We start from the raw sequence: 15513 nt of genomic DNA on the forward strand, positions 1-15513 counted from the left end.
GAGGAAACTGGAGTACCCGGAGAAAACCCACGGATGCAGAGGGAGAACCTGCAAACTCCATGCAGAAAGACCGGGAATTGAACCCAGAACCTTCTTGCTGCAAGGCAACAGCTCTACCAACTGCGCCACTGTGCAGCCCAAATTAAAATAATGTTATCTACATATTTTTTTAAGTTTTATACATGACCTTAAGCAAGAATATAGATAAAAACAACCTGAGTAATTTAGCAGTTGTAAAGAGTGTATTCTGTGTAATTTCTTATATCAAATGATCTACCCAATCTGTTTTATTCAAAAACGTTGATTATTCTAAACAAATCTATATAAATCTTGAGTCCGGTAATTGGTCCTGCCTCAGCACACTTCAGCAAAATGCATTTAATGTGACTTTTTACAACTATGCGTCTTTCTTGTGAATGCAGAAAAAGTTCAGAGTCCATCTCCCACCAGCTTCCTCAGTGAGGACATTTCTTAAAAGGTGTCCAGGCTGTCTAAGCTTGACTCTTTGCCCATTTAGCATCCCTAATTTCATGATTTACCAAGCTGCATACCAATAAGTTTTCTTCAATGTGTCTTCTTGACCATCTCACTATCAAATTCGTAGCAGCAAATTAGATGTCTTGACAAGGTTATTCCCCTCATTCACCTGGTCTGGCAGATGTGTCCTGTGTGCAGCTTTTTAGTGCAGACTCAGGGGAAGGACAATTTCGACTAATTGGTCGTGTCTACAACTGCACATGGAAAGTGGTAATTTATTTATTGACTTAGTCACAGATACAGTATGCAGAAAACATGACACTAGCAGACACAAACAGCAGAAATGAATGAATAATCACATTAAATTAAGACAATTAAAACAATTTCATCAGACCATAGTTTGAAATTCAGATTTTTTTTTTCTCTCTCTCCAAATTTTAGCTAGAAATTTGAAGTTTTATGTTGTGTGTGAGAAGCCAAGTGCTCACGTGGGCCCCATGCTGGCAGGGTGTATGAACTGAAAGATGATGGCGTTCCCTGTTTAAATTTAAAGTATAATCTAGTATTTTTGCACAGTACTGTTTAGTCCTGTTATGATAACAAATTTTGCTCAAAAATAAATTGTCCCAAAAATGATTGTGATAATCAATAGCATTGCCTTTTTGAGAGTTTTCAAGTAACAAAATAATAATAATGGCATTATACAGTAAGTACACCCTCTCAAAATCAGTAAACTTTAATTTCTAAAGAACACTTTACTCTGGAACTGGAAGGCATTTTAAATACCCCATATAAATAAATAAATAGAACAACTGAAGTCTATCTAAACCAATTTGCCTTTAAACAAAAGATACAATCATAGTCTCAGATTGGGGAAAACAGGGAAAACGGACAGGACTTTTGTAAACAAAAACGTGCAAACTAGCAACAAATACTACATTTAAATAACTCTGTCAGCATTTCTCTGGGTTGCTCCTAAAAACAGAACTCCAAAAACATGTTATTTTCATCTGTATGCTTTATTTTGATAAACAATTCAGGAGTAAGTGCAAACAGAAAGACAGTGAATTACTTTTAGCGTCACAGCACCTCCATCTTCATGTGGTTTTGTGCTACTGGTGTACCACAGTGCCTCCAGCACAGCTCCTTTCCTGCCTAAAGCTTATGGGAAACAGATTGTCTCATTTTAGTTTTGTTAAAACAGAAAATTGAACGCTCTTTCCAACTCTCCAGGGGTATGTACAGAGTAGTTGTGTAGCAACCTGGGAGTTGATTTGGGAGGATGCATCTCCACACTCCATCGCCTGTGTTCACCCGTCACTCCCTCAGCTCACCTCTTCCTTTTCAAACCAGGTACGCAGCACAATTGACAACAGCTTTGTGGGCTGGGAGCTTGAAGAAGTCATCATACTGGACATGTCTGTGGACGATGGAGACTCCAAGATCCAAAATCAGATGAAAAAGTTGCAGAGTCCAGTCATCCTGCTCTACTGCACCAAGGAGGAAGCGACCACCATTTTTGAAGTGGCCCACTCCGTAGGCCTGACAGGTTATGGCTACACCTGGATTGTACCTTCGCTGGTGGCCGGTGATGCAGACCACGTTCCATCTGTCTTCCCTATAGGTAGGCAAAGAACTATTAATTCATATCAGTGCCATGTAATTCGACTCCAGGAATGCAACATATGCAGCAGAATGCAGTCAGGAGTCATTTTTTATGTTGCAACCAACAACTTATATCACTGCTATGAAGGTAGTGTTATATAGAGAGTTAATTGTGTGGTCCTTTTAAGTTTCCTGTTCCTAGGGTAGAAATCCATCTCCACAGCAAGATTCTGCCACCACCTTAGTGGGGGTGGTATGTTCAGGGTGAGGTGCAGAGTTAGGTTTCCACCAAGTTTGATGTTTCATATTTGGTCACATCTGACCACAGCACTTTCTTCCTCTACATGACTTGTCGGTAACTGTACGTAGGACTCGTTATGGCTTTCAGAGAATTCCTTTTTAGTTGGCACTTCCATAAAAGCCAAACATGTGTAACTCAAAAACAGGCAACGTTTAACTCTTAAGGAAGTTGGTTAAACCAGTTATACCGGATCTTCTTTAAAAGTATCAGATTGACTGAATGCTAACCACAATTTGTTGTATTTATTTTGTAAAAAATAATGAAAAACATGACAAACACAATCATGTTTGTGTTTGTCTGTCACATAAAATCCCAATGCAATATGATAAAGTCTGTGGTCGTACCGTGACCAAATGATAAAAAGTTAAAGGGGCTAAGCATACTTTTCTAAGACATTGTATTTGCCTCCAAGTTTAGCTATAATAACAGAAGTATGTGTCCCAAAAATCAGTATAAAAATAAAGTTAGGTGACAGATGGGCTGTTTTGCATATGCAAATGTTCTCCTCGAGTATTTGCGCTATACTGGTAGTCACCGTGGGGCATAGATGGGTTTTGAGTTTAATTAATCTAAAGTTATTTTGTTTGGGAAATGTTTTAGACTTTATATTTTTACATGTGTTATTTTAAATAAAAATTAAATGTGTCTGTTGGTCCTAAGTTTAACCAGCAGCTTTTGCAGCAGTCCATCTGTATCTGAACCCCCCAATTAATTATTTCTCCTAAACGTCAGGCCCTGTCACAGTTGCTCTATACTAAACATCTCTTCTCTCACCACAAAGAGCTTATCTGAATTTCCTTTTTTTTAATTATCATTTGTTTCAGAAGGAAAATAAAGAACGGTTAGGGTTGCTGTTGCTTTGACACTCTGAAATATGACACACAAAAAAAAGCAGATTTGCCATTTTCTGATGCATTTACAGTACAGGTTTTAAAAACGAAGACATAATCCAAACCAGCGGTGAGAGAAAAAGAATGACCTGAAAAGTTGTTTGGGTGTAAGAAATGGATGTCGACATTTGATAGGAAGCAGTTTCTCATGCTTGAAAAGCCAAGAGCAACAAAGTGAGCGTTTGGAAAGGGGGGTTCACAGTCTAGACTGATGTTCCAATTCAGCAATCTCTTTCTATTTTTAACCAATAGTAGTCTTTTTTTTAAGTGTACTATACTTGATTGAGAGTGATCTCTTCGGTATTGTGCTAAGAATTTGATTTATATTTTCACTATTAGTTTTGCTTCTCTAGCAAAATGCGTAGTTTTTTTTTTTCATGGAAGCCTTCACCCTCCGGGAATTTTTAACAGCTCTCTGCCTGCTATTTTCTGCATCCTGTCTCCTCACTGTTCTGTCTCTTCCCCCTCACTTTCTCTTTGGTTTCCTTTTTCTTCAAACTTGCCTTTTTCTCACCTCATCTCTCGTGCTTTTTCTCTCTCTCTTAGGGCTCATCTCTGTGTCATATGACGAATGGGACTACAACATCGAGGCCAGAGTACGTGACGCAGTGGCTGTCATTGCCACGGCAACCTCAACCATGATGTTGGACCGAGGGAAACAGACCCTGCAGAAGTCCAGCTGCCTCGGGACGCCTGACAAAAAGGGCTCCAGCATCGGCCACTCCAAGGAAATCTTGAAGTGAGTCAGTGCTGGGGGGAAATGGAGGATGTGCAAAAACAAACATGGCCTTACTCCTAATGACCCGTTCTACTAGCTGCATCTACCAGTGTCCCTTTATTTCACCTTTTACAAACCAAATATAATTACACTTTGTATGTCTAAGGGGGACTTTCCCAAAAATGTTGGTGCAGCATTGAAAAGGTTTTAGAGCCACTGAATTTTGTCACTAAAGAACAATACTTAATAATCAGTAATCGTTACCTTTGTCTGGTAAACAAAGTTGAGGTTGTTTGAGCAGAAAGTTGATCATTTGGACTTGTAAACAAGAAAGCAAGTCTTATTAATAGTGTCAAGTCTGTTAAGACTTGACACTTTACCTGGCATTCAGGTAAAGTGTCAAGTCTTCGGGGCACAAGTCAAATTTGAGTTTTCATTTTTGCAATGTGAATGTGACTCGAGTTGGAGTATCAAACGTGAGTCTCGTTTTGTGTATGGTGCGGTCTAATATAGCAACATATTATAACCAGATTTTAAAAGATGTGTTTAGTATTATCAAAAATAGATAATTCTTTTAAAAATAAAACCTGAATTCAATATTATCCAACCCAAAATCTAGTAGGCATGTATTGCTTCTATCTGTCAATCCACTCCTGATCAAAATCATGAGTGCAGGAAAGAATTTGCAAGCATTTGCATTTGGTGCTGCAGGATATTTACTAGCAGGTTGTAAGTAAATAAGGAGGCCAAACAAATGAAGGAGGCAATCAATTGAAAACTGCATGAAATGGAAACTCTCAGTTAAACTTTTTTATGTCCATTAGCCTCAAAAATTCAAAATCTGTTCATAAATTTGGCTTTCACATGACTTTCTGTACAGCATTCACATAATCAAGACACCTTAAAGAAGCAAAAAATATCCAGATTTAAAATACTTAGTCGTTTTTGCAAAAAAACCTTTTGTGTCTTTGAGTATTTTAGGGCTGTTGAGATGCACAAGGTTGGATGAAGGAAAACAATTATTTCATATTTCAAGATCCTGACAGGATGGGGACAAAACAATCAAGTGCTGGACTAAAAATAAATCCACCTGTGCTGAGGCAGACGATCATAGGGGCTGCTAATGAAGACACAAGAAGATCCTTGACCTGAATTAAGATCCTTCCCAATACTTATTGCTTACTGCTAGACTGACTTTTGGAATCAATAAGTCACATCAAAGAATTCATCATGGACAATAATTGTACAATTTTGACTTTATGAAAGCACTGACCTCCAAGTTTTTTGTTCAGACTTTTTGTTATTTATTGGTTTGTTTGTTTTTTATTGGTCTTCCTGCTCCGTTAGGACTAGTTTGGTTGCTTTTCTTGGTTATGTTGGTGGGAAAGAAAGTACCAAAACATTACCAGACGTGGAACATGACTCAGTTCACCCTTATGTTTTTGATGCAGATGCGGATCAGGAGTAACATTCATTCAGACTTGTTGGATGTATGCACTACCACAAACAGCTCTGACTTATTTCTATATTGGTGCTGATCGCATTGGCTCCCTGGCTGCAGATCGTTGCTTTCAATTTCACTAAAATAGAAGTTGGAATTTATTTCCACAGCCAATAAAAGTCTAAAACCTAAAGCAAACACAGATGTTAGTTTATAACGTGATCTCCTCTTATCTTTATCCTAACCCACAGGGATCTTTAAATAAAAACATCCTTCTCTTCCTGTTCCTCGGAATCTCCTTGTTGTGCTTTTTGGCACATTACGTTGCAAGAAAGGGGATTCGTATTCAATAATTAATCCTCATTTAACTTCATAGGGCATGCCTTTGATGTTTACATTGATCAGAGATTTCACAGCTAATTGACTGCCCGAGGAGAACCAGATTAATGAAAAAAGAGGCAAAGAACAACTCAGAGAATGTGTAAATACTCTCTTAGACTCGCATGCTGGATTTGCTGCTTTCAACAACACCGACTCAGAAATGTGTTCACTTTGGCTTTTTTTTGTCTGATGCCACTAAATGAAATTTAGATATTGGGGAGAACAGCAGGCAGGCCATAAATATTGTTGGGTAGAAGATAAAAAACAATCTTAGGTGACGGAACAATATCCCAGGCTTTGAATAGGCCACAGGGCAATGTTCAGCCCATAATCTGAAAATTAGCTATTGAGAATTGGTTGCTTCTTGGAGGAGTGGAGTCTGAGGAAGTTGGGTCTGATTTTACCCAATCACTGATGTTTGGCCGTGACGTACGTAATGTGCCAGCTCAATTGTGAAGGAAGCTACACTGTGAAGCTTAATGAAAATTGTCACGTGAGATAGTTGTTAATGAGAACAGCAGCAATAAAATGTCTTAAGCATTCCTCTTGCTCCGACTTTAATTGCTCAATATTTGGAAATGTGACCAACGCAGACTGAACGACTTCGTTCACTTCCTCCACTTCCTCCACTGCCGTTGTTAAACTACAGGCAAACTACAGTTCTAAAATGAACGATTGTTCCCAACACAGCTTCTCCTTTTGTTGGCTGATTGAACAGTACAAAATTCTACTGAAGAATTTCACCAGGAGAAATCCTAGACGGAGCACTGAAGGGAAATGAGAATCGAGTGAAGCTGGCAACGACCAGGCTGCTGTGTGTTGGTCTACTTTGAAAATCTCAACCAAATACATGAAAGTTTATGGCAACAGGACAAAATATGGAATATTAATGGGGTATGAATATTCAGCAAGGCCCTGCAGGGTATATCTTTGTGCTTAACGGAAGGAAATGCCAAGAACTGCTGGATACGAATCTTTGTTACAAAACTAATGTTTTAGTCCACATCAGTTATCATCTTATGATTTTCATTTGGTTTCCCCCCAATTTTTTTGTTGTTTCCCTGTCAGGTTCAGTTTGAGGAATGGAAGCAGATAGGGAAATTATGCAACCTCCTCTGCCACAGCAGCGGTAATATACAAGTGAAGGTTGATGTATTACTGCAACTTTTGCCCTCGTTTCTGCACGTAATATCAGGAGCACTTATGTATGCCATTTAGGATTCAGCCACCAACAGCACTGAGACAACAATGGGACCACAGCTATGAATATTTCAGTCCCCGAGGGACACTTTCAGACACAGGGTTGGCTCTCAATCATCCTTCAGGCACACACCTGGGATGCAGCGCGCTGTTTGTGTGTCTGTGTTGACGTGAGAACAGTGTGTGTGTGCGTGTGTGTTCTCCAACTAGCCATTCCATTTTCCTCCTCTCTGCTGAGTGAAGGTAGAGAATGTGAATCGGTGGATCTTGATGTCGACTCTAGGGGATAGCAAGGCTCTTACAAACACACACACACAAGACACCTGTGCTGCACACACACTTAATTTCACCCATTCCATCCCTTGGACCCCACCTCCAGAGACAAAAGCAATAATAAGGCCATATGTCTCTGCAAGGTCCTGTATGGCTACAGGCCACCATGGGCTGCATGCTGCATTAGCATGACATCCTGTCAGTGCTGACGGACAGAGAGGGAGGACCCAAGTGAGTCAGAGTTTCCAATTTGTTTAGAGGCTGTTGACCTTATGGGGCACTTACACTCATAAAAATATGCATAAATAAGTATATACTCAACAGAAATTACAACAAAAATAAGGAATGGGCAAACGGGTCTCCAGAGGCCATCCATCGTTTCCTGTCAGACAGAACAGGAATAAGGAGATAATGGGAATATGTGGTCCAAGTTGTTTTAGATGGAGTTGTATTTTAGTCAAATATGAATCTAATTGTTCTGTTTGTTAGAGAACGTTAAGAAACAAACATCATGGAAACCAGAGAATGCAGCAGAAAGGTCAGGCAGAAAGCTATGGACAAGTTCAAAGCAGGGTTTGGTTTTTAAGTTTTTAACTTCTCACAGAGCAAAACTCGGTTTCTGTTCAGATCACCCTGAACTCGTGGCGTTGGCAGCATCATGGATTTTCTTTTAACGGATATAGAAAAAACTACAAGCCTTTAGTGAGATACAACACTTTATTCTGCCATAGAGTCCTGATGTCAGGGGTTGTGGTTGGTAGTGGTGAGGAGAAACGCTGAGACCCAGGTTATGGTGAAGATGATGATGTTTAATAATATAGATGCTCGGAACAGTCCAAAACAAGCAGGCAGCACGGCAGAGCGGGAAACACAGAGGCTCAGCACCGGTAGCAACTGTCTCAAAACAAAAGACTGACACGAAGAGCTAAGGCCGGCACAGGACTTCACAGTTCAACTGTGCCGGCAGACTACACACTGACAACGACGACTAATGTATGACGATAGACACATGACGAGGATCCGACGAAGAACACAGACAACACGTGAGACTAAATACACTGGGAGGGTAATTACAGGAACGAGACACACTTGGGATCAATCAACGGGGAGGACAGGACAGAGACTCACAGGGAAACAGTACTAAACAGTACTAAACACAGAAAATCTCAAAATAAACTATACTGAACAACACAGATCATAACACCTGATTGATCTGTCGTAATCTAAATCTGAACCTCAACTCTGAAATAGTTTCAAGTAAAAGCATAATCTGAAAAGCTGAAAAATGAGAAAGACAAAAACAAACCAAGTAGAGAAGTTGATACCAAAACAAAAAAACAATAAAAAAAAACATGAAAAATATTTAAAATTATGCCACCTAAACATGATTCATTGACTAGGATGAGATAGCTTGGATTAAAGTGTTCTTGTGTTACAATGACCCAGTCAAAGTCTATGCATAGATCTATTTAAGAATCTGTGGCGAGACTTGTAAATTAAGAACGGGTAAAAAGTGCAGAGGCACACTTCAGACCATTTGAATTGGTGACTAAAAAGGAAGGTGGTTCAACAAATTCATGAATGAAACAAGGCTACGTATAGATGTATACGCCACATTGTTTTGAAAACCATGTATTATCGTCTTTCCATTTCACAGTTATGAGATAGACTAACACTACATTGTGTTAGTCTAGCTCATAAAATTCTTATAAAATAGTAAAAATGTAAATAAATCTGGAAGAGCTGAGGGAGCGTGAATGCTCCTGCAATCTGCTGTTTTTCATTGTACTTACACATCTGCGTATTTGGCAGCTGATTTTAAAGCCAGTTTTAAAATAAAACCTAGATAATCACATAATCTTTGTGTTTCCTTTGCAGACGCTGCCCATGTGTTTTTCCCCCATCTAATTTTACCTTTAAAGTAGTGTTTTCCTGCAGCAGGAAGGAAACATTATTGCATTTCTTAATGGCACAATGAAAGTGTCTGTCTTATAAATTTGCTTCTTATTACAAGGCGCACAAGCCATTCCAGTGTGCTTCTGGGTATCAAGAGCTCCTATATCTCCTCCAAGAATCTCTTTTGGAAGTGTATTTAGTCAGGCTATCAATAGAAGCACTGCTTTTCCCGAAGCGGTTTTCTATTTTCCTCTAGTTGTATTAGATTTTTTTTTTTTTCCTTTACCAGTCGGATTTTTTTACCCCGATATTTAGTAGGACAGTCATATGGCTGTCCGATTTCACAGAAAATGTGTTTTAATCACATGAAGCACATGAAGTCATTTGTTTTATGTAGAGAGTAATTTGTGTTTCTCTGAGGATAAAATTTAGCATGAATGAAGCATTTTTTTCTCCTTTGCAGTGTAATTGCTGTGGAGGACTTACTCTTAAATGTCATAGATACACAACAGGATCTCTCATTAAGGAATAAGAATTAACATTTTACATGTGCAGCACTGTTTCACCCTGCTACTGTTTTTATATGCTCATATGTGGGATTGATAAAAGTTTATATGTGCAGATATTTATTTCTTTATTTTACCTTTATTTAACCAGGGAAGTCCAGTTGAGACTGAAAACCATATGCTTAGTGGAATCATGAACAAGAGGCTGCAAAGGTTATACAACATGAACTTTATGATCTTTTATCATGAAAAAAAAAAAAGAAAAGCCTGTCCAGGGTGTACCCCGCCTCTCGCCCGGTACGCTAGCTGGAGATAGGCACCAGCATCCCTCCCGACCCCACTGAGGGACAAGGGTGTAAGAAAATGGATGGATGAATGGTGTCAGATTAAAGTTACAGAATATGGAATGATAAAAAAAAAAAGCAACACGTTTTTCATTAGAGATAAAAAAAAATGGAGAACATCTGCCTCTTTAGCATGATGCTGCCACCACCATGTTTCACAGTGGGGATATTTTAGTAGAAAATGAAATGTGTTTCTACACACACGTTTGCTGATGCTGTTTGCTCACTAAAGTGCATCAACTAATCTCTGATGCTTTCATAGTGACATTAAGTTAAGCTGTACTTGGGACTTCTCAAGACAAGTAGATTCATCCTATTTTAGTTAAGGGTATCAGATTAAAGGGGTTTAAACGTAAACGCACACCAGTTTTCAAAGTTTTATTTGCTAAAAGCTTGAGAACCATCTATTCTGCATACTTCCCGATGATGCATCATTTTCTGTTGGTCTATCACATTTTGATTCAGATAAAACACGCTGAAGTTTTTCCGTGTGATGTGGCTAAACGTGGAAAGGTGTGAATACATTTGCTCGGCACTGGATGTCTTGGTAATTCATCTTTCAGATCAAACAAAGACGTACCTGATACATCTTTTACTCAGTTTAACAAACACAGAATGCAATCAGTCACAAGGCAAAGGAATTTATCCAGAATTAGAGAGTCTGTTTTCTTAAATTCCTCCTGCCTAATTAACCTGAGTTACCCCACTTACCATCCCCAGGGACACAATCTGCAACCACTTAAGTTAACAACAGCTTTCTGCTAAACCGTAAACCGAGACGGTTGTTTGAGCTGCTGGATAACATTAATGCCATAAATACCCTTTAGAACCTTTTTGACATTTCCCCTCAACGTGGATGTTAATGTCAGAGTTGAGACCAGATAATAAGAGTTGTGGTTGATTGAAGCTCAGTCCAACACTGTGATGGAAGTGTAATTATACCTCATCGCTTTGATTCAGCAAGATATATACAGCTTTGAAATGAAGTTAGTATGCAGTCAAGGAGCTACTGCAGGTAACTGGGATGGATATATTTAGGAGTTTAAATCAGATTTTATTTTATTTTTTTTAAGAAATTCAGAGTGAAGCCCTGATCTCCTTGTAGCCTGTGGCTTGATAAAAATAGACAGAGATTACTCTCCTCCTCTCCAGTCTTGATCCCATCAGGGCTTTCAGGGCCTTGGCTCAAGGTTTTAACATCTCAGTTTAAAAAGCGTCTGATATTTTATTAGCATTTCCCTTTTTTATATTGCCTCTTCAATCCAGTGAGGGCTAATTAAATGTATTGATTAGGCAAGAGAGCGGATCATATTTCATACGTCATATCAGCATATCCTCAGTAATCAAATCTTCAACCATAAGATGTCATAAATCGACAACTCTTGGAGTTTTGTTTATGGAGTTTTGTTTAGTGTCGTTTTCCTTAGCATATTGTCATATACTATCTGACCTTTTGTCAATATTTTTTACTTTCTTACATAATCTGTCAAAGCTTTTAGAGAAAATAACACCCTGGAGAATCACTTTCACTATCACAGCTAAAACATAGTTATATGGATGCTGCAAGCATTTTATGCATATTGCATGCAACAATATGCGTACCAATATAGGTAGGGAAATAAAAACTGTATTTTTAGTCTTCTCGTTCACCCTTTGAACTATTAGACATTTTGTCACATTACACTCTCTAACATCAGTGTATTTTATTGGTATTGTGTCTCACAGATCTACACAAAGTAGCATTTTGCTGTGGTATCCTAAAAAAACCTTACAAAACAAATAGATGAACAGAATGCGATCAAAACGTCGCTTCGATGACATGGTGCGCAGTTATTCCACGTCACAATTGTTCTACGTTGTGCTCACATGACATCCTAATAAAGTTCATTGCAGTTTGTGTTGTAACAGGACAAAGTGTGAAGCTGCGTGATTTTATTTTATTTTTTTTACTTACTTTGACTACAGGACGACATATAAAAAAGTATGGCTTCTCAGTTTGAAAGCAGCCTAAATAAAGCACAAATCAGTAACCTGAGCTTTTTCAGAAGGTCGTTGTCCCTGACTCTCGTATTCACTTCCAAAATAAGAGCGTGCTCTGATGCAGGCTCGCTCTACTCAGGCTCCACAGGTAGCTGTCTGATGTGTCCCGCTCTACGGGGGTCCTCATGGGCCTAGATCACATGCAGCTCCTGTGGACTCACTTATTAAAGGCTGCAGCTCAAAGAGGCTCAGTGTCTTACATCTTTCCTGTGTGGAGTCCTCGTCACTCTCCCTGTATGTGTGTGGTGCCAGCGCTGAGCCTTAAGCTACGAATGACTCAATAAATAAGCAATAAAATTATGTTGGAGTTTAGAATGGGAGTGCGACTGCTTTTAAAATTCAGCAGGTTGCCGTGCATTGGCAGAAGAGATCCTACCAGTCATGATTAAGAGCCTCACATTGTTTTATACCAGAAGTGAACAAGCAAACTATTTTATTTCAGTATATTTTGAAATATATTAAATTACAAATATATTAGTTGTTTATCTGCACTATAAACACATGGTCTCCCCACTTTTTTCACAGCTGTACATTTTTATTTACTCATTTTAATTTTTTAATGCTATACGCATATTTAGCTATAAATGTGGTTAAATGACTCCTTTTTTGTATTTCTATCAAACATAATAATCCTAAATTTGTGTTCATTTTCCACCCTATGGAAATCAGCACAGAAGGGTATATGGTTGGCTGTAATTATAGAGCGCACTATAAATTAACATAACGGAATCAAAAATTTAAAACCAACATAAACAAGGTTGTTGCACACAAAATGTAAGGCAAGGAATTTCTTGTGCATAGCTAATTTTAAAGCAAAACTGCTTAACTTGTATACAAAAGTAACATCTAAATATCAACAGATATTGGTTGGATAAATAAACTTTGACTTTTTTGTTTCAACCAGACAATCCGCTCTGGCAGCACTCTTGTGAGTTTCCACAAGTGTTTGGTGCTCTCTGTTGGCTTTAGTTAGCCTGAAAAATCTCGTCTGCGATCCTTTGATGTGTGAAGATATTAAGCCTGTGATCCCCCGTCTCTCAGTCAGGACACAAAAAAACCAGACTGTTAGTGTGAACATCTAGTCTTTTCAAAATCTGTGATGACTGTGAAAGTCATGCAATGTGTCCCTGGCTTTAGACTCGTTGCAAATTCTCTTACTGTCGATGCATCAATATTTAAATGCACCGATTCTCTCACATGGTCTGCACTGCATTACGAGCAGATGTCAGGAGTGTACAACCGTCCTCAAACCTCTTTCTTGATTTATTACATAAGAATAGGAATAATCAGAGCAAAACTTGTCAGTACCAGCACTGTCATGTACTCGGTAGATATATTGAAAATATTGAAAACGTAATCATGTATTCAGTTGTTTGCTTAATTTAAAAATTACTTCATAACTCAAGTCCTCCAGATCTCCAGATACATATTTGTATAAAGGACACAAATAAGGGTGCCTACCCGTTGTAATTTCTCTGTGTAAATTAAGTATGTTTTTGTGAGTAAGACAGAAGCCCAGAGGACTACATCCTTGAAACCCCGGGCTATAAATGTCTGAAATCAATGTAGCTGTTCTCTGTATACAATATATTCCTTTCTTAAGAGGAGCTCTTGTATTTTGATCAAACGCCAACGGTTAACTGAATATTTCACCTGCTAAACCTGCTATTTGCTGGTTTTTCTATTCAGTTTGGCCTTTTACAGAGTTTTTCTGCAGCTTCTGTGAAGCAGACATTTTCAAATGAAGCACCTATTTTCTCTCTTAAACACGTCTTTTCATAGGTTGCTCTTCTGGAAACTGTGAGTCATACATCCAAAGCCGATAGATACAGTATGCCAGTGTGTGTGTACATGTCCACACGCAGTGGAGAAGACATAAAGTGTATTTTTACATTACTGCATTGCAGTGACAGAGTTTGTGATCCCGCTCAGCTCCGCTTTGATATATAAGAACCAATTTAAGAAAGGGCATTTCAAAAGCTACAAAAAGAAGAAAGTGTAGCAAAAGAGAGTCATGTGCATGCGACTGATGATTCATTATGTCTGCAACTAAGAATTAAAAATCCCATCGCAGCTATGATTAAAAGAGGAGCAGTTGGCAAGGAAGGCGCAGCGTATAGCTGTGATGAAGCCGCATGAGGTTCTATTAGCGGCTCATCCCAGTTGTTTCCACATTTACTCTCTTTCCACTAGAGTCAGAGGGGAGCTCCGACATGTGGAGGATCAAACGGCACATAAATGCTACGTCGGGGGTAGAAGGCTACAAAACGACAAACAGAGCAGCGCCGTGCACTGTACATTCGCAGCTTGTATCGGCCTTTGTAAAGCCACAGGTCAATGCATGGCCAAATGAGCCGTATTGATGTGCGATTGGAGGGAGGCGCTCGCGGGCTAGATGTTCAGATTGATCTGAGAGTGGAAGAGCGAGTGGAAGTTGGTAAACGCTCAGGTTTGGATTTGAGGAGAAAAAAAAACTCCCTTTGCTCTCTTTCTCTTTCTGTCTCTCTTTCTTGGACGAGATTACTGTTCCCATAGCAACACAGCTGATTGCATAAAAATTGCTGTGGTTGTGGGTGCCATGGCAACACGTCAAATGACATTATATGGCGTTTAGGACCTCCCCGTGTCCCCATGTTGAGGTTTTTGCCCCCACCCGTACATGCGTGCCTTTTCCCTGTCCACGCTCGCAGCTGCAGCGGCAACAGGTTGGACCTCCGGAGCCTCCACCCACACCCGCCCTGATCTTCTCTGTCGCCTATTCAAAACTGAGATTATTCCTAGGAGGCTAATCCCATGTTACACACGCATTACAGCTCTTGGAGTGTTGCTAGCCAGCCTGTATGCAGCAGTAGGCATTTCATGGAGGCTTGGGTCGTATTATTGACTCGCTCGAAGCATTTAGCCTGCTCGGGTCTGTGTGTGTGTGTGTTCGTTATAGAGGGCGAATTGCTCTATAAATAAAATCAAAGACACAATGGATAGAGGCGCTGACTGTTTTAGTGGGATGTACTTGTGATAAAATCTTGGGCAGATTTCAGCCTCATCTGTTTTCTGGATTTAGCCGTGAATAGACTGATTGTCTTTGTTGGACATGATGATGACGATGATGATGGGTGAAATTTAAAGGTCTATACACACACACACGCGCACACACACACACACACACACACACACACACACACACACACACACACACACACACACACGCGCACACACACACACACGCACACACACACACACACACACACACACACACACACACACACACACACACACACACACACACACACACACACACACACGCACGCACACACACACTGCTCCTTTCTGCTTGCATTCATGATATTTACTTCTCCGGTGGATTGTTTCAGAAGCGCAGCATCTCCATGGTGATGGCAGCCCACAGATCAGGATGAGAAAGAGGGAGAGAAGGAGGCGGCT

General features: G+C 39.5%; 1 protein-coding gene across 6 annotated transcripts in view; it reads left to right on the forward strand.

Moving 5' to 3' along the window:
* Positions 1 to 15513, forward strand: part of grin2bb (glutamate receptor, ionotropic, N-methyl D-aspartate 2B, genome duplicate b) — a 130681-nt gene that overhangs the window by 81664 nt on the left and 33504 nt on the right. For all 6 annotated transcript variants that reach the window (XM_008416111.3, XM_008416129.3, XM_081609227.1 and 3 more), the window contains exons 5-6: positions 1831 to 2101; positions 3820 to 4012. In XM_008416111.3, coding sequence (XP_008414333.2) covers positions 1831 to 2101; positions 3820 to 4012 — 464 coding nt within the window. The remainder of the gene's footprint in view (positions 1 to 1830; positions 2102 to 3819; positions 4013 to 15513) is intronic.

Source organism: Poecilia reticulata, chromosome 1, assembly GCF_904066995.2.
Source record: "Poecilia reticulata chromosome 1, P_reticulata-male-v2, whole genome shotgun sequence".
NCBI lineage: Eukaryota > Metazoa > Chordata > Actinopteri > Cyprinodontiformes > Poeciliidae > Poecilia > Poecilia reticulata.